The sequence below is a fragment of the Passer domesticus genome, chromosome 10 (assembly GCF_036417665.1).
Source record: "Passer domesticus isolate bPasDom1 chromosome 10, bPasDom1.hap1, whole genome shotgun sequence".
Lineage (NCBI taxonomy): Eukaryota > Metazoa > Chordata > Aves > Passeriformes > Passeridae > Passer > Passer domesticus.
The window spans coordinates 8,318,484-8,345,514 of NC_087483.1; the positions used below are offsets into that span (position 1 = coordinate 8,318,484).

Here is a 27,031-nt window from a genome sequence, read left to right on the forward strand (position 1 = left end):
TTTCCTTGCAAACCCATTTTCCTGGTTAATTCTTTCCCTGCTTTCTTGCAGACAGAGTAAAATTTCAGTTATACACTTCCAGCTTCCTTAGGAATGTAAGTAATAGTGTCTAGTCTATGATTTCTTAGCTTTTACTTTTTATCTCATTTGAAACACAGACATTGTATTTCCTTTTCCTTTCTCTAGGCTGCAGTCTTATATTTGGGTAACTTGTATCAATTTTCTTAGCTCCATGTCTGCAGTTTTATTATCCCAGGGAAAGGCTGCAGAAATCAGCATTCCCACTATTATCTGTCAGTCACCTACTCTCTTCTGAATGCCAAATCAGTGCTTTCTTAGCCACATTATTACAAACACAAAGTGACTGTCTGTTTCATTTACAACCCTCCCTAACTGCTTTGGGACCATCTTTCCAATTCTGTCCCCAATACACCTGTGCTAATTTATATTCAAACTCAATAATCTGATTAAGTAATCACTTGGTTTCATCTCCCCTTCTACTTGAGAGCAGAGGAACAGCAGTTGTTGTAAATTTTGTCATCTTTTTTTCCATAGAATGAGGAGAAACTTCAGTGTTATACATGTACCCATGTCATATTTTAACCCAAAGAATTTTTAATTACAAAAGCCATATCTGTATGATCACTGGATTTTACTTCTCTATTTTTAATATACACAAAGGCCATAATTGCAAAATCCTCAACTCCAGAAATGTCCAACTCACCTTTAGATAAAGTTTTACAGCAGGTAAAAGTTGAGAAAATTAAATTGGGTTAGAATACATGTAGAAATATAATTTACTGAACATAAAGAAGCTGCAATTGTCCTGCTAAGATTACTTTTAAAAGCAATCAAACATAGAATGTACTCTGAAAGGAACCTGAGAGAATAAAAATAGGAAAGTTTTCAAGAGCATAATGAAATTCACATTATCAAAGGTTCTCTACAATTGTAATGACCTGTGAGTGCATTTTAATTAATTTAAATGTTTAAAGTAGTACTCTATGCACATTCTTAATCTACGACTACTTACACTATTGATACTGGCTTATTAAGGGCCAGATATGTAAATAGTTTAGACTAATTGTCTGTTACTACAATTTAATTCAGTCTCATAACAAAGGCTGTAAAATCAGGAGAATGCATTCTCTTAGGAAAAAAAAAAAATCCTGTTGCTTTTCCATTTACTGTTTCAGTGATAAACTTCACATCAAAGGGACTCTGTGTTTTAAATGACATGTCAGCTTTTACAGGATATTGCAGCAACACAATATATGTCTGTCCTTGAAGTAAATGTTCTAGCTCAGCTATGACTCATATTTGCATCTGCTTAAAAGCACAGGCATTTGTTAGATCACCATTTAGCTACCAGACACAGAAGAGATGTTAAATCATTCCCATCACCACAGTTCACTGCTATGTAACAGTACAGTTAATACAAACATTTATAATTTTGTCTCAAGGATACAATCTCATGACAATATAGTGGCTTTTTACTGAATGGGATATAATCCAAGTGTCTGAAATTATAAATTGGATAACATGTTCACTCTAAACTTTTGTAAGCTTTGAAAGTTCACTTACATTTACTGAAGCAGGCCTGACAATAGTAGACAGTGAATTTTACCCAGATTTTCCACATCTTCTGCTCTCTTTTTTTCTATTTTGTTGTAAATGCATATGCAAATGCAATTTCAATTGCATTTTTGCAATTTCAAAAAAGGATTTCAATTGCATTTATTTCTTCTATATATTCTTCACCAAACTCAATGAAAGTGACAAAATTCATGCTCTAACTCCGAGTTCCTTTGTGGTATAAAGAGAATTTAAATGAATCAATCTCAATAAATATAAATCAATTTCACCCTTCCCAATAAAACATTTAAATCACTTATGGAGCACTTGTCAGTAGATGTTCATGTTCATTCCCACTGAATCATTTTAAGAAAGATTCTAACACACAGCAGAACTCTAAAAGATTTTTTGATATAGGTCAGAGGAGATGAGACACCACACAAGTTTGATTTCAAGTATCACAGAAATTCACCTAAGGAAGGAAGGCTCTCCTTTATGCCTCATCCTTTGGATGGGAACAACTTAGGACACCTAAACACTTGAATAAGAACACACTATTTTAACTCAATACATTGGATTAGAACTGTAGTTCAATAAATGTGCACTACAGGACAGAGTTCTGTCTCTTCTGTTTTAAACACAATTTTAACTCACCTCTTTGCACTGTAGACATTCATCATTCCCTCTGTCATTTATTTCTTACATCTTAAGCAGTTATCCACATGAACTATCCATGCTGGAATCTTTTATTAGAGCAAAGGAAATATTTAGAAATAATAGATCCAGGAAAAGTGAAGTGAAAAAGAACTATTGTTCCATTTGGAAGAGATGCTAATCTCACACCTAAAGTTTTAGACTATTGCTTAGCCATGGAAAATTCACACATGCCCATATTTTCTGATGCCTTATTTCTGGAACTAGCCCAGTTTTCTAATCCATTGATTAAATAAAGACATCAGGGCCTCTGGTGGGACTCCTTTGGGAAACATAAGATCTGTAAAAACACAGATGCTTGCCAGAACCAGTCAGCTAACTGTGCTCATGAATTTCAAAGAACAAGAGCCAGACAGGCACACACTACCTGTGCAGAGTTTATATTTTGGGGGTGAAGCATAACTCTGCTCAAGTTTTCCATAAAAATCCTGATGACTTCAGTAGAAACAGAAAAACAAAAACTATTTCTTCTTGGATTACAAAACTGTATCTGTTCACAAGCCAGAATGAAGACAGAAGGTATCTCTAAGAGTCCAGCATGGAAGTTTTTCACCACTGCATGAAAACCAGGGAAAGTGGAGATGGACTGACTGGCAAATGACTCAGATGTTAATAGGTGTGGGGAGAGTATGGAGAAATTTTTGTTATACATGGTGAAAAATGTTTCAGTAAGCAACAGAAGAGATATGGATACAGATTTTTTTTTATTTGAGGTCTCAGGAGCAGAAAAAATAATGAAAACAGAACTAAAATGCTACTTTTGCCTGTGGAGAGGTGCACTGCCAAAGCAAAAGAGACCAAATGCCGTTGCAAAGCCAGCCAGAAGCCTACAAAAATTAATTACCATGGACATATCCGTGTGGAGACAGGGAAAGATTGAAAGATTGAAGTTGCTTCTGACTATATCATCAACTAAAGCTTTTCCTCACAGTTTAAACTCTAACTATGGTTCTCAAACAAAAATAGAGCAGTGCAACAGTTTTGAGAGCTTCTGAAATTTTAGATATTACAATTGTCCTAGGGTGATGCTTGTATCCCCAATCGTGTGTTTTGTTTATGTTGGATATTTCGTTCTGTACCTTCATAACATCACCCTAGGACAACAATGTTTACCCTAATTTGGAAAAATAAAAAGCATTGTTATGTAGTCCCAAAATGCAACGTCAATAAATAAAACAATTAGAATAAATTAAACATTCTTTTCCATAATAATAATAATAAAAATCAATCAGGAATTAATTTTGATTTTGCACAACTTTCTAACTGAAGCAGTAATTCACATCTGGTATACTCAGGTTTAGAAGCTCTGACTATGAGGAAATTACCAGGATTTTGTCCTTAGTCTTGAAGATTTTTTCGCTTTTAGTCCCAGCTGGAAACAGTGTGAAATGCTGGAAAAGTTAGCAAGCATTAGGAACACAACAGGATTTCTCAAGTTACAAAAGAAACAGAACAGAGCAAGAAGCAATTACAGCCAGTAACAATTACAGCTCCTCCTCTGCCAGGTGATTACATTGGATCCTCAAAAAGTAGACTGCTAGCTTCAATTAACCAGAGTTCCTGTAATTCCTTGAAAATTTAATTGTGATAGAAACTTATATTAAAAAAACCCTAAACTTGTTACCTACCTGTCCTATTTACTTCAGCTAAGCAGGATTTCTTTTAATCACATTGGACACATGCCTTTCACCTGTATAAAGAGGACTGATACTTACAGCTGAAAAGAACACAGTACCTTTAGATCTTTCTTGTCCAGCTTCTTCTCTGCCTCTTCATCTGAATCACAGGGAGAGCTTGCAACAACAAAGAATTTTTGCTGCCTGGCTTCCCGAAGAGCTTTCTGGGTGGGACCTTCAAACCCTTCATTCCTTGTGCAATCATGGCCTACCAAAAAAGAAAACCAAGAAAAATATCATCAGAATGCTTTTTATTTACTCTTCTGGAAGCTATCTCCTTAGTTTATATGAGCAAGAAAGGTGAAATTCTCAAAGAAACACCACTTTAAGTAAGGATTTTTTCAGCTTACTGTGCCATCCATATAAAATATTCCAGGGCTACATGTATCTCTGCTCCACAAATAATTTTACCTTATCTAAAGGGTAGCCTAGACTTGGCCCCAAAATGCAATCATCTTGCAGTACACAGAGACTCAAAGGGAAATGGATGCATTCTTTCACACCCCTCAGAGCTCACTGCATCCTATCCAGTATCCACCACCAATGCAATCTTCTGGTTTACAGCTCATAATTCCTTTTGTTTCCCTCCACTTTCTGCCAACCTTTCAAACAAGGAATTCCTGATATACCTGCCTGTATATCCAACCTGAGTACAACTGGAACTGGTGGAAAGAACTATGCATGGATTAAAAAAAAACTTTTGTATTTCTGTATTCTCAGTGCTTTAAAAGTTGAAGCTACTGTCACAGATATTGTGACTAACAACTTTCTCTGAGGAAAAGTAAACAGCAAAGTTGGTTTGCAAGTCTAACACCTTCTACTCACTTAGTAACTGCTATCCACTAGCATGCTGCTCACAGAGTATTTGGTTTGTTGGTCCTTTTGAGATAGACATACCTATAAAGCAACAGTGTTCTGACAGTTCTGGAGCTTGAAAAGTCAGTAACTATGAAAAAAAGAAAGAACGAGTTCCAAAGAACTGTTGCACTTAGATGCCAACAGCTTAGGTTCAAATTTTCTATTCTGATTGCATTACACATGGAATGGGCACAACCAGGCTAATTTTAAATTTCTTTTTGCATGACCTTCTAACTGCAATTGCATCAGATCAAGGAAAGGAAAAGCACAGTTAACAGTCTTAGCAATGAGTTAATTCAACCATGAGTAAAGAAACTCATTGAGTTCAACTTCTGAATATAATTGGGTAATAAATAAGCAGCTGTTGTTTTTAGAAAATACAAGAAGAGTACTGAGCAATGAGCAGTTTTATAACATGTTTAGAACCAGCTGCCACAGCAGTGCTCACTTAGGTTTATAAGCAAGCCACAGTCAGCACTGCTAAACTCCTGCAGGCAAAAGGGGTCTTTTTTCAGAGCATCACTTAACACTGTTTTGATCTGTAAGGAAGAGTGCAAGCACTGTAAGTACACACCAATATCCTAAATAAAATACCTCAGCTCTCTCACTTTGATAATTAGATTCCTCTATGTATGATCTTGCTACCATATCAGAAAGGACCAGATTTAAAACACAGCCAGTTTTTAATGCAAGTCTCCTTAAAAAGAAAAAAATGCATTACTTTCTAAAAAGTAATGTCAACTCAAAGTACAATTTTTTTTCAGAGGTGATTTCTGACTGGGCATCAGAGAGAGAGAACCAGCCCATGGGATGACAAAGTCCTAAAAATAATTGCTAACTAGCTCCTCTCCAACTACTACATGTCCTTCATATCAATTTGAAACAAGCAAAGCAAGAATTAGGTTTCTTTAGGTGTCTTAAAAATTATTAGATGTTCTTCTCTTGAAGGATTTCTGTACAAAACTGAACAGCAGCCTGACAGTGAGACAGCAAAAACTGCTAGTAAATAAATTACATGCTCTGTATTGTGGATGCTATCTTCAATTGCTTGAAATGCAGCAGGATGAAAGCTCCCACATCAAATGCCTGAGTAATAAAGTCAAGAATAGTTGCCCTAAAATTAAGTACTGTTAATTTTTTCTACCTAGCTGCCAGATACAAATTTACAATGCCAACTCACTGTGAATACTAAGAAGTTCCCCTTTGTTCTTTATTCTGCACTATATGACTCAGAGAGAAAAAAAGCAGCCCCAAACTAAAACCAAACCCACAATCACTGAATGGTTTGGGTTGCAAGGTGCCTTATAGCTCATCCACTTCCATCCCTCTGCCATGGGCAGGGACACCTTCCACCATCCCAGCTTCCTCCAAGCCCTGTCCAGCCTGGCCTTGGACACTTCCAGGGATGGGGCAGCCACAGCTTCTCTGGGCACCCTGTGCCTCACCACCCTCACAGGGAAGAATTCCTTCCTAATATCTAATTTAAGCCTATTATCTCTCAGCATGAAGCCATTCCCCCTTGTCCTGCCACCACATGTCCTTGTAAAAAGTTCCTCTCCTGCTTTCTTGGAGCAGATGTGCAGAACCTCACAGTTCAGCAAATCCAAAACTAATTAAAAGCCACTCTCAGTGCCCTCCAGCCAAGCCAGCATTCCAGGTGTTCCACAGTCAGGTCAGGCTGTGGGACAAAACCAGTCTCAGGAGCAGTGAAGGGCAATCCCCTGCTGCTGGGCAAAGCCCTCCTCCTTCCTCCAGGCTCTGCAGTGACAGCTGCCAGGAGGGGCACCTCAGCTTGGCCAAGGATCATCTCTGCCACTCTGGCTGTGCACTGTTCTCTAACTCAAGTGACCCACTGCACAGAAGTCAGCACAGAAGACTGAATAGTACAGCTGGAAATCTCCTTATAGCTCAGATTTCCAACTCCAACAGCCATCTGAATTTTGAGAAAAATTAAGCAAACATTTCCCCAGTATCCACGAGAAATCCACGTTTCTCAGGATTATACTCTCTCACAAATAAGAATATGATTACTTTTCAAGAGGCAGCAGAAAATATTTTAAAGAGACAATATTACCCACTGAAACATGAGTATGACCTATAGAGGGCAATAAAAATTATGTAGTATTAGAGGACAAGGCACTGAAACAAAATGAATTGAAATAGTGATTAATTTATGATACCCAAGGTATAAAGAAAATTAAGACTTGTAGAAGCATGTGGGTGGCTGATGAGCTCAATTTGTGTTGGAGACTGACAAGGGATTTTTTTATATAATTCTTTATCAAATGGCTCCCTTGCTTGTCACTTCTTGGTATTACAAAGTGCTCTCAAGATTTCTGGAGAATAAACAAGACTGAACAGCCAGAGAGTGGTTTTTAGAAGCCAACAACAAACATAAGTATTTTTAATATGAAAAGGAGACAGATCCATCCACACTGTAAAACACGAGCACAGGGAAGATCCCACACTATAAATCCTCAAACCAGAGGATATCTTAAAAGGAAATGATGGTAATGCTTCCTAGCCTCTTCACTCAACTACAAACAAACAAACAAACAAAAAAAAAACCCAAAATAAATTTATGTGCCTACTATTCTTGTTCTCAGCCTTGTGTTTTCTAGAGGAACTTCACACAATGGCAGTAATTCCATGAACATGGGAACTAATGAAGCTTGATTGCCAAAGGCTGGGGTAACTCACTGGCTTTTCACCTGGGGTGTATCACAAGTGCCAAAGGAGGTTTAGGCTTCAACATATGGGGGGGAAAAAAACCAAAAACCAAACCACAAAACAAACAGATATTGAAGTTGCCATAATTGGAACATATTCTTCACCTGGAAGTTGTATAGTATTTATAGGGTTCTCTAACTTCAAGTAAACAGTTCTCTCTGATAAGAGTTCTGCTCATGACTAAGGCAGGTGCCAAATCCCCTTCACATGTGAATACTCTGTTGTCAGAGGATGGAGCTCACCACTTCCCTTTTGCACCATCCCATTTACTTTCAGGAGAATTTAAACAACCTGGTTTCTTTGAAACTTATCTTACTATCCAATGTAGCTGCAACTGAAAAATAGGCCCTAAATTATTAGTGGGATTGATGCTGTCTGAGAATGTAATAGCATGAGCTTCATTTACTTAGGAAATCAGAATTGCTGGGGTTTTCCTGTTGGAGTTAGAAAAAAATAATGTAAAAATTACACAGGGAAGTAGTGTGGTGCCACACAGATACTATTGCAGCAGGTATTATATCATCTTAGCAATCTTCTGTAAAAATGAGAGTCTGAATTTCATAATACAAGGATTTTCAAAATGTTTCCAGACCACAGTGCATGCTTTCTGAGGGGTGAGCTGGGAAAGAACACATGCACACACAAAAAAAAGGGAATATCAGCAGATACAGTAACAAAGTCAAAATAGATTGCTAGGACCAAGTCCTTCCAAGTTACTCATATATTCCATATTGCCTTCAGCAATCTCACTCTCCTTAGTGAACACACTTCAGAATAAAATATTCAAATGATAAAACTCCTGCTCAGACACCAGGTCAGCTGATAAAATGCAGTGCCAGTATTTTTGATTTACTGTTACACCATATTTTGAGATGCATCACATCAACAAAAACAAAACCCATAACCAGTCTGAGCCTGGTGATGAGAATATTTTACCTTTTGTCTCACAGATCTTCTTAGTATATCCAGACTCCAAACTTTCTAACGCAGCCTGCAAACCTATAACCTAATTTTAAAAAGAGAAAAGAACAAGAGGAAGCAATATGAAAACATTACTTTTGAAGTGTCTGTTCACAACACAAAGAACTCATGCTGGTGTACTTCATTAATTCCATGTGTAGTTTTAGAGTCTTGATTATTGTCTCTAAGTTATGAACATAACTCGTAATTCAAGATTTTGGAAAGACCCAGAGCAACAATGCAACAGAACACAGAATCTCTGAAAACACTTTTACAACTCTATTAAAACAATGCAGACTTACAGAATATCAGGGTTCTGATTACACCAGCAACTTCTAGAACTGCTGTCACTGCACTGAGCTCAAATTGAAGGGCACAATAGGACTTGCAGCTTTGTCACAACAAAATATCACAAAATATGGTATTAAGCATTACAAAAACCTCATTGTTCTGGAATGAATACAGTTCATAACTGCAGAGGTTCTACACACACACTATATATATATATACATATATATGTGTGTGTGTATGTATCTATATATATGCCCCCGAAATTTCTTAGCATTGGAACTGTTCCATGTTTTGTACTCCTGAATCAGCAGAACTCCATATGGGCATACACTTCCATTTTCTATAGGGCATTTTCTTTTCCTTATTGAAATTTCAAACATATAATCCTCACTGTTCCATAAGTAAGCCCTGAGGTGACCAGAGACTGGAGGCAGAGGAAAGGAGGAAATGAGAGATGAGGATGATCAGGAGAGGGTGTGAGCATGGAAAATTCCTTTCATTTTACCCACATATAATTGATGCTACTGCTGAAACAACTGCAGGAATATTATTGTATAAAATATATCTATATAAAATATAATTTTGGTAAGGTTTTTTCTTTTTTTTTTCTACTTCTTTCCTTAAACACATGCAATCAGGTAAGATTAGAGAAGAAAAAATAATATTCAAATATTCCTCTCAAGACAGAAAAACTGTCTCTGATCTCTTCATGTATTTTTTTTCTAAACTAGCAGGTCACTCCTGGATATATTTAGGAAAATAATAAAATAATTGACAGTAATAAAGGAAGTTAAAAGAAGTACTTCCAAAGGCACAGATGGAAGCATGAGAATGTGTCACTGCTGGCTCATGCAGAGCTGCACTGAGCAAGTACACACAGACATCTATTACTCTGTGGCACCATATTTCACATACTTTGCTAATATTTCACCAAATCATGCAACTCACAAAATATTCTGCTTCAGAATACTGCCTAAGCTTTACCAAAGGGAAAATCAGAAGCTCCTTACAGCTGTGCAAGTGGTATTCACTACATTTTTACCTGCCCCATTGCTTTGTCTCTCTCCAAACTGGTTAACATTTTCTGCGTCAGTGAATTCTGGTATTTTTCTGACAGCTGCTTCAGCATTGGTTCATAGGATGCATAATGTTCCTTCAGCCTGTGAGCAAGAGGAGGAAAAATTATTCCTCACAGATGAGTTAAATCAGAGATTTATATCTGCATAACTTTTCCCCTCCCCAAACAAATGAGTAAAATTACCAAAAGGTCAACACAGAGAAGACAGCAATAACCAACCAACTGCAATACCACAACAAAGGAGGAAAAAAAAAAGTTAGATGAATGAATAAGAGGATTCACAGCTTGTTTGGTCACATCTTAAAACAACCCATCCAATTTTGTCCTTTTGTTAATCCTTTATACACATAAATTTTGGCTAATTTGTTTTCTTACAGATGGATTGTATTTCACTAGAAGAAAGAGAACTACAGCTGTTATCTGACTGCCAAATAAGATCCTCATCTGGACAAACCAGCCAGAACATAATCCTGATTTCTTTCTTCACTATGCATTACACTGTGAATATTTATGCACTTTAATTCTTCAGACAAAGTAAGATTCAGACAAGAAACATGTGACACCACCAGCTCCAGAACCACTGCATCCTGCAAAATGCTGAGTCACAGAGGAGAAATCAGTGCAGAGTGCTCCTTGGAATCAGCATGCATGCATTGCAAGGGTGGGGATGTAGAGCTGCTATTACATGCACTGGTGGGTAACAATACCAACAGAACTCAGGGAATTGACTGCAGCTCTCTGTAAGCCTCTCCCCAGTGTTATTTTAAAACACATGCAATGAAAAGATTCTAAACTCGGCTCCTATTTAGAAATTAAATCATTATAATCAGTAGCAATGGACTGGTTTGGGCTTATTTGCAACCAAAGAAACATAGCAAGTTTCTTACTCAAAGTTCAAGATGACAGAAAATGCTAAATATGAGAAGCAGGAATGCAAAGGCTCTGAACTTGGTGTGATCAGTTACCCTTAAAACGGGGAAAACCAGAAATCACCACCTATTCATGGCAAAAGATCTGGGTTAAAAAAAAAAAAAAACAAAAACCAAAAAACCCCAAACAAACAAACAAAAACCCCCTCATTTTTGTTTCCAATTATTAGAAATACTATTTATTCATTAATGCATATTGCATCCACCAAAAATAAATCACTGGAAATTCTTTGATCTGTGTGGCACGATGGTCACATGGAGCTGCTGTTTACCAGGATATACCAAAAGGCAGCTAGACTCACTTCAGATTCCTTAGTGTTATCTCATCATCAGGCAACAATTCAAAATGTTGTATTTAATGCTACATGTAGAGCAACTCAAATTCTTTTGTACCTTTTCAAGTCACAAACCAGCCTGTTTCTCTCCTGGACCACTCGCTTATGATTCATTCGATGGAAGTCTCGTTCCTTCTCCATTTTTAGGAGAGCCTCTTCTATTTTGCTGTGTGCAAAAACAGAAAATGCAGGGCAGCAGTGTTAGTCTCCTCCTCTGAATTGCATCAAGGATACATATGGGATATATATGGAATTAATTTTCAGATCTGCACATGTCTACTGTAGCTCAGCTGGAAGTTTTGGTAGTACAACCTGTGCTGGAGAATATGTACTTTAGAGGTATTTTTGCTGCCAGCTGAGGCTCAAATCCATGGGTACTCTTCCATTTCCCTCAGATCCTTCACACAGAATCCATAGGGATTCTGGCATTATAAATCTCAGAGTTGAGGTCAACGTTATGCTAAGCACAAGGAGTCTCGTGGAGGTACAAAAATTAATCCTCTTGTTTAAAATTATGTGTAAAAGTGTATTGATAATACTGATAATAGACCAAAAATACTGATTTTTTAAAAAATATTTACATCACATTCGTATTGTTGCCTTGCAGATTAATTTGGAGAGCCTTCTGAAAAAGGTGGGGCCAAAAATGTTTTAGGCTCCCTTCAATCATGTTTGTAACCTGTCCCAGGTACTCCCTGGATGTGGGAGCAGGCATCAAAAGGACTCTGCTTTAAAATTAATTGTAAATATACTGATAACCTGTTATTCTCTGAGCACATTCTACACACAGCCATGGGACACCCTCAAATGCTCCGCTCCATAAACTTAAAAAGAAAATACCCTGCATATATTCAGTACATTTTCTCCTTGCCTTTACTGATATGGATTTGGCAGGAAAGATTAGCAGATGAATTGTTTAATTGCAGAGGAAGCTTGAAATTAACTTGCACTGAAATTAGATATTTGCTTCTTGCAGAAATAAAGCTCATTTCCTCTGCAAACGGAGCTGAAGAATGAGGTAAAAACAAAATGAAAACTGAGTATGCCAAAATCAGAGGTCAAGGAAGAAGATCCATAATGGCCAGAGAATTATATTTAATAATTTAAAATACAGATCATTTACTAACACAAATAATTGATATTTGCTGTATATGCAAGCACTCAGTGTGTTCCCCATACAAAGTGCCAGAGTGACACGTGTGCATTTGTGTGTGCATTGGTGCTTGGCTGAAGGAGAGCCCAGTGAATTCCTGGCAGCAGCTCTGGGTGAAAGCTGGCAGGGCTGCCCCTCCCAGGAGCCCCGGGCACACACATCCTGCTGTGCACACACACCACGAGCTGGCAAACAGAGCAGCTCCAGCCCACATTAATGATTCTGCTCAGGCTTCTACAGACATTTGAGAGGTAAATGAATCAGTGGTCTCAGGATGGTTCTGGGAAACAACTCCCTCACGACACCATGCTCAAAATCTGACTTGCCATAAAGACCTTGAATGCAAACCCTGCCCCTTCAGAGCTCAGCAGATGGCTTGTTCTGAGCATAAAAGATGCTGCTGCACCCATAGAAAAGCCAATATCTATTTCTTTTAGGGAAGATATATGTCAAGGTCTGCAGGTCTCTCCATTTAAACTTCTCTCAAGCAAGTACTTCTGTTAAAATAGCAAAAGAGGTCTACCCAAGTAGGGATCTTCAGAGGCAAGCTACAAGCCCTGATTCCACTGAATTTAGGTAGGGCTACATTCCCCAAGATGCTGCAAATTGTAGCCTAAAATTTTAACTGAAATAAAGACAGTCTTAGAAAACACATACTTTCAGGGTTTTACTCTATCCAGTTTATGTGGCACTTAGCAGCAAAGATGTTAAATGCATCCTGTAATTAAACAGCTGCATGTAAATATGGTGCATAACACAAAAAGTGTGCACTTTTTTTTTCTGTGGTGTAAGTGGAAAAATATGTGCAGGAATAGTTAGATTTTGGTACAGAAACAGGAGCTGAACTGGGAATTTTGTTGCTAATGTCACTAACCAAAATAATAAATACGACTTCCAGGATTACATTCTATTTTGATCATTACTTTGGCTGAAATCTGGTTGTGTATTTGTGAGCATGCTTACAAAAAGGAAAGAAAGGTACCTGCAAATGTTTACACTTCCTAACTGAGACTGTGAACTCAACCACATACCTCAGGCAAAAGCTTGATACAACTTTGATTCCATCTACATAAGAAATTCCTAAACATTTAAAGAGCTTTTAAATATCCAAGTTCACAGTCCCCATGAACAACACAACCTTATCCTGACACAACATTTGTCTGACTGCACATGTTTAAATAAACATGTAACAGACAGGGTCTGGCCATTGGAAAACACAAAAATATCTGGTATTCCAATGATTTTATATCATCAGATAGGCAGAGTTTAACATGGCTATGAAACTGCAATCTATTTTCAGTTCAGAAAAATGTTACCAGAATATTAAGTGACCAGGCAACGCCTGATGAATTAGAATTAACAAGTCTCATTTTTAACAGTTAACAATTTTCAGTGTTATTTACAAATTTTGCCTGCATATTGGGAGGAAAGCCCATGCTTCCATTAGGGAAACACTCAGCAGAAATGCAGCCTTCAAGATAAAAGAAAGGGAGCACATTTGAGATACCCTTTAACTAGTGTCACATGGCAAACTAATGTAAAATTAGTTTTGTTTTCTGTCACCACACAATGGTCATTTTTAGAAATCATTTTAAATAAAGATTAGAAGTGTATCTAAACCTTAAGGTAGTAACTATACTTAGTTTTGGAGCAAAAGGATTATGCTGATATTTATTTCTTTTAATGTATGCAGAGAGATCAAGATGTCTTCAGACATTGCACAAGCTATAAAAAATACATGCTCACTATACAGAGGAAATGAAGCTAACTGTAATTTTCTCTTTAAATAATGAAACACCACAGTGAAATCTAACCAACAGCCTGCAATTTACTCAATTTGCCCCCCTGCTTGCAAGCAATCATGTAAATACTGTATTAAAATACCCAAAATACAATTACAGTTAGCTTCTAGACACTAAATGTCTTCCACCAATTGCTAAACAACATTAAAGCAGGAGGTAATTGGTTTACAGTCATTTATCCTGGGCCCCCATACTGCCTAAGTCCCAAATAACACCTCTTCTGCAAGATGGCCATCAAGAGTACCAAGCTCAGAAATACCACATGTAATTAAAAGCTCTCCTCAAATACATTTCACAGCACTGTAGCTCTCAATCAGTGCTTTCTGAGTAATCCAGAGAGTAAAATACAGGACTTTCCTTGCTCCCAAATCCTTGGTTTCTAACCAGTCAAATCAGCATTTCTCCTGTGCTTTCAGGCATTCTGCTTTCTGAGTCATTCTCTCTGAAAACCCACGTTGTCCTCCAGGTAATTTTAGCTCCTGCTGGAATATTTACTTTACCACAGCAAAGGCAGTGATTTAAGTTACTGAACGTATGAACAAGAAAAAAATGCTGTTAACAGTCACAACCCTAAATGGATTTAGTATAGAGTATTGTGACCAGGGTTTATCCAAAAGGCATAAAAGAACACTGTAGCCCAGTACAGCAAAAATACTCAATTTCACACATTTCAATTATTTCAGAAGCAATACTGGTTAAATTAATCAATTATTCAAAACAATGTATATTAAATGAATGTCACAAATACTGAACTTTTAACAGTAGTATCAGTGAGATCTTTAAAAGTTTTTTTGAAATTAAAAGGCTGAAAAGTGAAGTAGTGACAGAGTACTGCTGGGACAGACCAAGTTTTACACCGGCCTATCCTGCATTCCAGTAACAGCTGACAGACTATGGACATAAAGCTCTCTTTGCAAGTGGACAAAGTGGGGGTCTGGTTTCAGCAGTGTTCTCACAAGGTACATGCAGAATACCTGCAGGGTGTAAGAAAAAACACCAGTGAACAAGATGTGCTCACACAGAACTGCCCTGAATCTCAGTGCCCTCTCTGCAGCACCAAACCAGTGACATGATCCATTTGTTTGCCACCAGAGTGTTGCTACTTTAGGTTCCAACAAACACCAGAATGTGAAAAAGCAGGGTCCAGTTTCAGGTTGTGGATTGAACTTGAGTGCTGGGATTTTATCTTAAAGAGAACCTGTAGCAACTCAATATACCAGCACTCCTTTCCCTCTCCTGCTTGCTCCTGGTTGCACATTATCATGTTATCTTTAAGCCTTTTAACCAGACAGCTGCTGTTAAAACTCTTCTGGCACCCCATGGAGTAACAAGATATTCTTATGGGAAAAAACCCAGCTCGTTCAGACCGTGGTGAACTGAGTTTGAGCTTTATACTGTTAAATAATCACGTAGCAATAAACAAACCCAGGAAAACTCTTATCAAGTCAAAATCCACTCAGGTTATTTTGTTACAGCATGGTCTGCTACATAGGAGGGGTGAAGAGGGGGAGGAAGAGAGAAAAAAGGTGGGGGAAAAAAAGAAAATAAAGCTCACTGAATTTACTACTAGGAAGCATAAATTTCGTGAGGGCCACATTTTGTCCTTCCTTCTTTTACTCTGCATGACTGCTTCTTACTCTCCCCCACGCATATGAGACACAATCTTTGAGTACCCATTATCCAAAGAAGCTGCAGATTAAAAAAGGAAATGTTTTCTCTGTGGTCTGTCTCCTCATGCATCACTATATTTAGACTACACATATCTGACTTGATTGTTGCCACTGTTTATTAAACTACTTGACTGTGACCAATTAATTCACTAATTTAAAATGTAATAAATCATTACAATCAGAAAATAATTTAATTACCATTATCAACAGCAATGATTATTTAACTTCTGAATAGTTTTGTTTCCTTCCATAGAAAGGAACAACCTAAATGAAAATTAGCAACTTGAGCAATCCTGAGGAAAATCAAAGAGATGGAATTAACTTTACAGTTCCATGTTTTGAAACCACACACTGGCAAATCTGAAGTGAGTGCATCATTAGGTCTCAGAGTACATTCTCAATGAACACACACATGTGCAAACACAGCATTCCCCAGAAAAGGCCATGTGACATAGGGCTCACTACTACATCTCCCCATTTTATAGCCTAAGTATTTTAATTCTCTTGACTGAAGTACTGCAGACTTGTAGAATAAACTACTACAATGTACACACAAATATAATCAATGATGGTAATTTACACTGACACACCATTACCACTAGGCCCAGAGTGATAGATTTTTTGTAATTAAAAAAATGAAGAATAAATGTATAGTGATTTTTTTCCTACTCAGAAGGTTTGTGGTAGCTGTAATTTATAGTACTGTACTACAAAATGCACATAACAATTTATTTTTTAGTTCTACCTATTAGGCTCTCATGATTCTCTATAGTAATTTGTTATGATTACTGGATACTGAAAATTATTTTTGGCCTAGTAAATACAAATAAAAGAAATTAAGATTTACATTTCTAACAGAACTCAGAAAAACTTGAACTTTAATTATAAATGTCACCTAGAAGCAAAAATCTTTGTAGCCAGCATAACAAACAGGAACCTACTATTTTTCACTAAGTGCTTGGGTTTACTTTACCTGGCCATCTATTACCATATATAAAAGTTTCAATAAATCCAAATAACATACTTGACAGAGTGTCTGTAGCTTTCCAGATCTTTCTTCAAGCTCAGATTCTCAGTCTCGAGTTGCTCGTTGCGAGTGTACACGTCTGGAACCAGCCCAGCATCACCAACCCTTAACACACCTCTCTCTACCAGCTCGTACCTGGTACAAAAGAAACAGATTTTTTTTATTTACTTTATTGCATGTTTCCATTTCCTCACCTCACTCATGTTTTTCTTCTCATGCTAGCATTTACCTAAACTAGAATCACAGCAATATTTACCATCTTAAAGCATTTACCTTCTATGATCATTAAGAATTCACAGCAGTGAATTCACTACCCCACCACACTGCTAAATTCCACAGCTTTCCATTTTAAAAAGTGTATTGTTCATAACAGGACACATAACAGTACTTCACAGTAAACAATTCTTTTCTTCCTTTCTTCTAAATTGCTTAAATAAAAATTCTTGTTCAAATAGCATCTGTATATACTCACAGTTCTTTTTATCTCAAGGTTTGTTGGTTTTGGGTGGTTTTTTTGAGGACTCAAGCTACAGATAATAAGGATCAATGATTCTGAGCCATCTTCAACATGGAACACAGAGCTCACCTAGGGAAATATCTTCATTCCTTCCTGTTTATTTTCCCCCTCCTTATTTAATTATATTTACCAATATTTACCTATTTTACCAGCCCCTGAGAACTCTTGATTCCGTGATGCAGAAGGCTGAAAGTCACTTTAGTTAAATACTTGCACAGACTGACTTGGATTTTAAGAAGTAAAAGTATCTGAAGCAGCCTGGAATGCTGGGTAGCATCCCAGGGATTTCTACAGCTCCACCAGTAACATCTGCTCATTCAGGATCCTATTTTAGGACTATCCATCTTTTGGTGATATGTCAGTAAAACATAAGAATACAGTAGAGAGAGAAGAGTGAGACCTCAGCCATGACATCAGCTCACCAGAGGCTGCATGGAGCTGTAAGTAACTTAAATCAGACAAACACCATAACCCCACAAGCACCTTCCCTGTTGGGAAGATGTTCTGGGTGGGAGATCATTAGAAAGACCAACATGAACATTATTTGCCTTTTCAGGTGAAAAATATGTTGAAACTGTGCAATTTTTTTTTGTTTCCAAGTAATAAGGAAGTATGAAAAGAACACAAGTAAATAGAAATAAAAATCATACTAAACACTATCTCCTTCACCTGGACATAAGCAGCAGATCTGAAATCTGAAGACATTAATCACAAATACCATTCATCAATAATCATGCTGCTGAAACAAAAAGCATTTCTAAAAAAAACCCAACCTTTACTTAACATCCTCCAAAAAACTTAAGGTGAATGTTAGTATCTCTGTCCAAATGACTTCCTACAGTCAGCTACATATTTGCATTCAGAGGATACTTCTTGGAATGATCGTCCCTCTGAATTAAGCTGTCACATTCACCACCAGCAGATGAAAGGTTTTTGAAAAATTCATCTGAATATGTCCACAGTAAAATCCATTCTATCATCACTTTATTTTCTTAAGTAAATTACTGTAGGAACAGGCTTTAGCATTAAGAAAAAAGCTTAGGGTTTTTTTTTCTTTCCTCCAAACAGTGACTGATGCACAGGTACAATTCTTATCAGAAATACTGCAGATAAGGGCAGCCTCATGGCAGAAATTCACAATCCTACCTAGAGTTGTACTCCTTCACTTGCTGGAAGTACTTCTCCACTGAATGCCCTAACTACACTTCATGAAAACTACCAAGTATCTGCACAAAGACTCATCAAACATGGATAATTGATGTACCTCAACTCCAGCAGAGCTAAAAATTCTGACAGACAATTTTCATGAAACACAATTAATACAAATAAATTCACTCCACCCTTGTGTAAGAACAGGACTGAAAGTGAATGTTTTTGTGCATGTAGCAGAAATGAAAAACCACACAGCAAATAGGACTGAGAAATCTCATTATCTTTCATCAGCCTGGTCCTGTAAATCTCACAGACCTCCTCCATGCTGAGCTGACTGCCAAACAGCTGCTCTTCTCACTTCTGTCATTGCACATGGAAATTAAATTAGTTCCATGCACACACAGGTATTTTACTAAGCTTTTCAGAACTGCTCAGTTATAATTCTTAAATCACTATTAAAAATTAACCAAGAATCTGGAAACCCGAGGAACAGATGGTTAACTGTGATTTTGTCATCAAAGCTCAGTGCAGACTAACTGAAAATAATACATTATTACTATATACTTTACATTATAACTCCTAGAAACTGGATTTCAAAGGAATCAAGCTGCACAGAGGCTCTGCAACAAACTGATAGCTCAGGATGATCTGGGCTCTCAGGATTAGGAGGGAGAGACTGGCAGATGCAGGAATTCAGCTGATCAGCCTCTGCACTTCATACTTAAAAGATGTCAATCCAGTATCTTCAATAAACAACAGAAGTCCTATCAAGTCTTGTAGAACAAATGAATGGAAAATAAAATTAGACATTCAAAAAATAATTTAACTGTAAAATTCCTTAAAATATAATGGGAATAAAAAGTTTATGAGCAAAACGGCCAACATAATTTTAAAAAAGAAGAAAAAAACAAAAAAACAAAACACTACAACTGTTATAATTCTTTACTTGAAAAATAAGAGTTTTGGCATAAAATAAACCATAATCAAATCATGGCATTTTATACATCTGGGTAGAGTAATGCTGTTTTTCCAAACTCCAGAATAAACACAGACAATTTGGTCCAATTTAAGTGACCTTTAGATCTCAGACAGACAATAATTTCAAAGCCAGCCTTTTGATAAATTTTCTCTACGTTAATTAATTTCTCATTTTAAATTCCATTAGTACTTGATCACCACAGCATGAGAGCAAGAGTGTCGTCCCAATACATAATGAGGAACCCGAGTACACTAATCTGCTCTCACTTTCATTAATATTGTAAATTATCCATTTCAAACCAACATGAAACATTTTGAAATAAGGTATTAATGCAGCAAGTCTCTATACAGTAAGATTAGATACTGACATGCTGAGCTCATTTGTAAAGCTACTGAAATTAAAAGTATTACTTATAGAGAAAAATCTATGTACAGCTAAGAATTTACAAGATAGTGCCTGTTAAATCCTGCACTTTCTGTTAAAAAGCAATTTGAATTTTGCCATTGATATAAATTCAGCCTCTAAGTGCTTCAAAGAAAGCTGTAAGCTTCATAAAAAGGTCACTATTTATATCTGCCTAGTATTAATTATCTTTTAACATAAAAACTATTGGACTTCAAACTTAATATCAGCTACTCATATCAGTTCTTTTGTTGAGAAAGAAAACAAGAGTACGTGCTCCTTCTCCAAGGAATCATTTAAGTCCATCGTTATGCTATCAAAAAGGAGAGCATTATTAATTCCTAAGGCAATGCCTGATTGATGAGTAAGACCAGAGCCTTGCAAATTCCAGAGCACAGATTCCACGCCCGAGAATATTTCTAAGAAAATTTAAAAGCGTAAATGCTTTTGTATGAAAAAATAAGATGTTTCTAAATTTTTCTAGTTTTTAAATTACACAATTTCAAGAGACTTGACTAAAAATACCCCTCTGAACTTCTCATGTTTGAAACTAAGAACAAGATTAATCAAAGAGAGGTATTTCCAGAATTTCTCCAACATAACCTGTTGGTTCAAAGCAAGTCTGTAACTTCATGCATTTCAACAGAACTTTATGACAAATACCATCTTTGGCTCCAAAGCAATTCAGCCCTCCTCCAAAGATTTGCAGCATTCCTAACATGTAATTTTTAATCAACAGTAAAAAAGTATACATCCTGCAGGATGTATCAAGAGAGTGATGTATTTAAACAAAGGTGCACCTTTAAACTTCTGCAAAAAGTATGGACAAAATCCCTGCAGTCTACAAAAGCTTGGAAACTAGATAGCAACACCTCAAGAGTTTATTATTCTACTGATTACTGTATAAACTAAATCTTAAAAAATAAAGAAACATTCATATTTGTTAACTGCTGTACCAAAAATACTCTGATTATTCTACTTAAACAAGGGATCCTCATTCTCACCAGGAATATATCTGTTTATTAAAACACTACATATTTAAGAATGACTTGTACTCAGAAGAGTTTTCTGAAAAAATATCCTGAAATATAAAAAAATATTTGAATCCTGACCATCTAATTCCCAAAGCAACATAGTCAATTAAATTATTTTACCATTCAGTCTGGAAGCAGTCAAGGGTTCTAGACATTCCCAGTCTGACCAGGAAATTGCAGAAGAAGTCATCCATTGCTTGAGGTGTGTCTGATATCAATTTCTCAGAAGTCAGAACCGACAGAAAATCCTGAAATTAAATTTTGATAACTGTTAAACTTAAAAGAGAAGTGTCATGATCATACTTTCCATTTCTGAAGTCATCTAAAGTCACAGATTTACTGGAGTACAACTGAATGTTCCCTTTGTCTTACAGATCCAAATTGAAACCTGTAAGTGACCCTTCTAATGGCAAGGTTTGTGAAAGGTTATAAAGAAATAACTCAAACCCCCCTTTATTTAAGCAGGTATTCCAAACCTGACATCATCTGACAGATCCTTAAAAGTATAAAAACTGATGGATGATCTTTTGTCACTGAGCAGAGTAAAAGTCAGTCCTTATCTAATGAAGAATGTAGCTGTCCAAGGTACCAGCAGAAAGGCTTGTATGCTTTTTGTAATGGTGTGTACAGTGGAGGGACAGGGAATCTCCTCTCATCCCCTGATCCCTTAGGAATAATTCTCACAAAGATCAAGCATCCTTTTCCTCACAACATGCACTGCAGGAAGCTGCCAGACAGCACTGCTACAAGTGTGAGCAGAAGGCAGATGGTGCACCAGGGCTTCATGTGCAGCTCCCCCAGTGCCACCCAGACAGACAGCTCTGCACAGGGGGTCAGCTCATGGGGCAAGCACACTGCCAGAAGCAGAACCAACACAGAACAGAGCAGTCCTCCTACAGAAAAAAATAAAAAAAAAATCTTTCACAGCTTTCTGATGCAATGCAAATCCCTTCACCCAACCCCACTCAGCACACAGCTTAGTGGTTCTCTCCCAGAGAGAATTCAACATGCAAGGAGGGATGGAAAAAAAGGAAAATGTGACCCAGTCTGAGACTTCTTCCCCACAAAAAGCATTGAAAGACAATGAGATGAGAGAGACTGCCCAACTCAGCAGCCAAAGAAATGGCATTATTTCATTCAGATATCAAATGGATTGCAGTGACTTGACATACCTAAATATGAGGGTCTTGGCTTTTGGGAACTCCATGTGGGCACAGTGCCAAAATGGAGCATGACAAGCTACTGCACTGCACATGCATCTTGGTGAGAGATTATAAAAAATACCACAAATCTGAGAAATCCCACTGAGAGATTTATCAAGAGATGCTAAAGGCCATGACTATAAATCATTTCCTCCACCATTTATAAAAGAATCTGTAAGGCCAGGGATTTCTGATAACTCCATTCATTTACAGCTTATTCATGCCCTTAGTGGCAGCTCTCCCACCCCGAGTACATAAATTACCTGGAGATAAAGGCATTTCTCTTGATGAAATGAAAACACTGGAAAAGTCTCTTGGCTATTTTGTATAACACAGAAAATGTGGTCTTCAATCCAACCAACCTACCTAATATAACCAGTAAAGATTGCACATGCCTGATGGAGGCCATGTAACACTGCCTTGTGACTAACACAATATGCCAAGTGCAATGCAATATTTAGCATATTTTCATTACTAGAGCTCCAGTACATCAGGCAGGTCTATTTTCTAATTGTGGTAACACAAGAACCAAAGAGTACATGGGCAGACATGCAGCTGCATCCCTTGGTCTGCTTCTTTCTTTACTCCAAGTGAGGTAAATGTGTAATATTGTTGCTTGTAGTTTTCCAAACACATCTATAAAGCCAGGCTGTGGAAGAAGTGACACAGCTTGATTCCCTTAATAAATGGAAATTTGATAGGAATTCATTTCATCCATGCAGAAGAGAATTTATTAGTGAGATCCCAGCACTGAGCACCTTCAGGAAGCAAAGCTGGAGCAGGGAACAATACAGGGAGAAATTAATTCAGCCTGACAACAGAATCACAACAGGGCCTCAGGAAACCAGAACTGAATTCCCAGCTCCTTCCCAGACTTTGGGAGTGATATCAGGCCAGCCACTTGCTTCAGTTTCATTGTAATCTGTTGGCTGACTACCAACAGAAGAGCACAACAACATTTTATTGTATATATTTACTTGTTTGGAAATGAGCAAAATACAATCAATTAACAAAATGCAAATAGACTTCCTATAGCAGTTGTATGGACAAAACAATCTTATTAAAAGAGCATGACCATGGAGTCAAAATAAATTAAGTATTTCCTTTGCTAAGTATTTCTTTGTGTTAATTAAAATATTCAAAAAATTGTGGGTGCAAAGATTGTAAATATAACCAGTAAAATAGATTAATTTCTAAGAGCTTAACTTTAGGAACTTCCACAGCACTTCTAAGAATTTCTGTCCACTGAAGAAATATGAACACCAAATAAATTTATAAATTCTCTGGAAAACAAGCCAAGATGTTCTCAAAAACTTACTGAATTTAAGAAGAACATAAAGAGGAAATTAAAGGATTTTAACATGTTAAAACAAAGTGAAAATCAAGCATACATAAATTGCAACACTAATGAATGTCAGTGTTACTTCTCATTACCACTGTAGATACTAAGAGGACAAAAATCTTGGAAGGGAAATCTAACAGCTGTTACTACTGAAGAAAGTTTTTCAGCCAGCTTTCATCTGTGTGTGACTTTCCAGAGGTTTTGCATCCTTTTACTACAGTCCCTATGAGCTGGATATTTTCTTTTATATGCAGAATCTTTTTTGCTTGTGTTGAAAAATAACTTGTATTACTTTAAAATGTGTCCAAAAAAAAAAAAAGAAGTAGAGATGTGCTTAAGGACAAATTATGTTACTTAGCCTAAAAACTCTGGATAGTTTTAGAATCTGCAATTGGAAAATATCCAATTTTTAATATTTTTGGATGATCACTGATCTGGGCACCTAGCACTGAACTTTAATATGGAATTACATACACAAGTAAAAAGCAAGTTAAGCAGTAAATACACATAAGCACTTAAAAATATCATCCAGGTTATGGTTATTACATAATTAATTTTAGCTAAGATTACAAACTATTAAAAAAATATGCCAATTACTTATCATGTGAAGAAGACAGCCTTCTACTTTGCTTCCCAGCTCAGAGTCAGGATGTTGAGTCAATATTAATTCACAGGAAACAGTGCTTCTTACTTGGGTCACCAGAAGCACTTGGCTTTTCCAGGGAATTAATATCAAACCATCGAGTCAGTGAGCCTCACAAAATCTACAGTAAATCATTATGAAAGCTGTCAGGGAACTAGCAAGTGTATTAGAACATTTCTCCACTCATGTCTTTCTGTCCAAAGGCTGAAATCACTACTTCAGTTTCAAAATTATGGAAAAAATGAAGACTCCAAATAACAAATCTAGCAGGAAAAAGGCAGACAACTCTTAGCATAAGCTTAAAATGAAAGAGAATTTAAGCACAAATTATCTGCTGGTTTTAAGGAAAAAGTAACAGTTTCTTCAGTTTGATTAACTGGGATAGACATTAGCATACTGTTCCTACCACTCCAAGTTCAACAAATCAATGAAGAGTAAAAGATTATTTAAATACACCAAATCTGTCAAAAGATCAATAGGTTAAAAATATTCTCTCTTTTTTTCACTTCCTATTTTAACATCAACTCACACAGTAAAACAATCATAACCTCAGCTATCCCTAAGGAACATGAAGAATTTCCACTACTTCCTTAGCATTAACGTTTACCATCTCAAACACTTCTGCAATCTTTCCCTTAATTTTCAAGCATATTCAGTTTTAATCCACATAAAACTCTGTTATTGTCAGTTTCCACTCAGAGCTTGATGTAAAGTACAAAACTGATCTGTTGATCAGCACAAGTACAAAAGAAAACACACATTTTCCCTCCAGTTTAAGTATCATTCACTTAGTTTCATTTTTTCACTACGAATCATTCATTTTTGCAACACACAGACTATGACTGTACCCTTCTGATGGGGCTACAAGATAGTGGTGATATTGGAAACACAGCAGGGAAAACCACCTTTCCATTAGATTGTTAAAAACAAGTAAATTTGGGTACATCCTATTTTGAAAAATGCAATTCAACAATGCCATCTTGTTACTCTGAACTATTACACAACTGCTTTGAAATCCAACTGTAAGTGTAAGGAATGTCAAAACTAATGGCGTAGAATAGTTGATAATTTCATTAATATTTTGATTCAGCATAGTGTAACAGTCCATTCTTTATTTTCAATATATGAACAATCTCTTTTAGCAAAGTATTCAAGTGCAACCTTTTGTGAGTGTTAAGCAGATGCAGTTTCTTTCCTGTGCCAGGGATCACATTCTCATTTAATCTACTCAGATAAAGAAGAAACTCTAAAACACTGATGTATCACAATAATATTAATACATTTTAAATAATTAAAGATTTGGCTACATCTGAACTGTCACGTTGTTTACAGAACACAAAATGAACACAAATTAAAAGGAAGATGAAACCCAGGAAACGTAAGTTGTCTTTTCCACTATGACATATGTTTACTCCTATAAGCTTGTAAGAAAATAAGAGACAATCTTTCCCACAGAAATATTTAATAATTAGTATAAACTATCGTGTGTAAATTTCAAGCCACTCATGTCAACTGAATTAGAGACTCTCAGATTGTTTAGGAAACTCTTACCATAATTTTGGCATCTTCAGCCTGGTCTTGAATAGTCTGCAAAGCTTTGGCCAGATCCTCATCTTCTTCATGAAGACTGAAGTCATCATCTGCTGAAACCTAAATGAAATTATGTAAAGTTGAGTATCAACACATTTTATACACCTTTCTTTCACAATAAAACTGTTCCCATTCCCATACAACTGCTGAAAATAATCCCCTCCTCGTTAAAATACCATTTTGCCACACGTAAATAGAAATCCTATTACTGAAATATTTTCTATAAATAAGCTGAAATATCTAAAAAGATGTTTTATCTAAATAGAAATTCTTATACCTTTAAAAAAGTATTTATTGTTCAAATAAAGGTAATACACTGAATCTTCTCTTGAAAAACAGATATTTTCTCTTTCATCACTTTATAAAAGGAGATTTGTGTAATGTCTACCAGGATGTATATGTGACTGATGAAGTGAAAAGAAGAAAACATGAACACTCTACCAAAATATATCAGAAGATTATCAATTTAACAAGTTACCTCTTCATACTGATAATCATCTTTGATGTCATCTGTTATGGTCATCTCTGCAGGTTTAGTTAAGTCTAGAACAGCTGGTGCATGTGAGGAGTTCCAACTTAAAAAAAAAAAAAATTCATAAAATAACCATCTATAAATCTGCTATCACCATCCCCATCCTTGTTCTTCTCAACACAAGACTTTCAACCTCCAAGGTTTCCTTCAGCCTCAAGGTGAGCAAGCCCAGTCCCGTGCACAGGGACAGAATTTAGGTTTGAGTTTTTACAGCAGGTTTGAACACTATTAAAAATTGACTCATTAAATCTCAGAAGCCAAGCACTATTCCAAAATAAAACAGCAGCTCAATTGCGCTCTCAGCCAATCATCACTTTTGAGAGGGGTCATTTTGCACTAGAATTTCCACTGCCTTCTAAGCAGAAATAGCTTCATGCTCTCAGAAAATATCATTTTTAGCAAATTCAGATGTGTGAGTTCAAACAGCAACACCTGAGGTCAAACCCTGAACACTACAGAGTCACTTAAAAGAGCAGATGGAAATGCCTTAATAATCACAAGAGTGCTACAATAAAAAGATGAGGAACTTTCAAAACTCAAAAATTCATTTGGAAATTATCTACAGTTCCTTGAAACGCTTTAGAGTCAAACTTTTGATTAAACATAACTATAAATAGTCTAAATAAAAGCCAAATAATCATCTTTTCATCCACCAGCTTCACAGCCCATGAAAGAATAATGAAATGTTTTTAGCAGATGCTGTTGACAGCTTCCCTAGGAAATCAGTTAGCCTACAAGTGACCCATGTAAATAAACCAGGAATTAACTTCCAAAGAAAAGAAAAGCTGGCAATTCAGTACTTCAAACACAGAAAACAAGAAAAAAAACCAACATGATTTT

The 27,031-nt window shown here is 36.5% G+C and overlaps 1 protein-coding gene across 3 annotated transcripts in view; it reads right to left on the bottom strand.

Annotated features, from left to right (window-relative positions):
- SPAG16 (sperm associated antigen 16) overlaps positions 1-27,031 on the bottom strand; it is a 360,034-nt gene that overhangs the window by 330,920 nt on the left and 2,083 nt on the right. For 2 of the 3 annotated variants that reach the window (XM_064433595.1, XM_064433594.1), the window contains exons 2-9: positions 26,138-26,234; positions 25,621-25,719; positions 21,003-21,130; positions 16,796-16,933; positions 11,205-11,312; positions 9,847-9,964; positions 8,490-8,559; positions 4,025-4,173 (exon numbers count right to left, since the gene is read on the bottom strand). In XM_064433595.1, coding sequence (XP_064289665.1) covers positions 4,025-4,173; positions 8,490-8,559; positions 9,847-9,964; positions 11,205-11,312; positions 16,796-16,933; positions 21,003-21,130; positions 25,621-25,719; positions 26,138-26,234 — 907 coding nt within the window. The remainder of the gene's footprint in view (positions 1-4,024; positions 4,174-8,489; positions 8,560-9,846; positions 9,965-11,204; positions 11,313-16,795; positions 16,934-21,002; positions 21,131-25,620; positions 25,720-26,137; positions 26,235-27,031) is intronic. The other variant, XM_064433596.1, reaches the window with a different exon arrangement.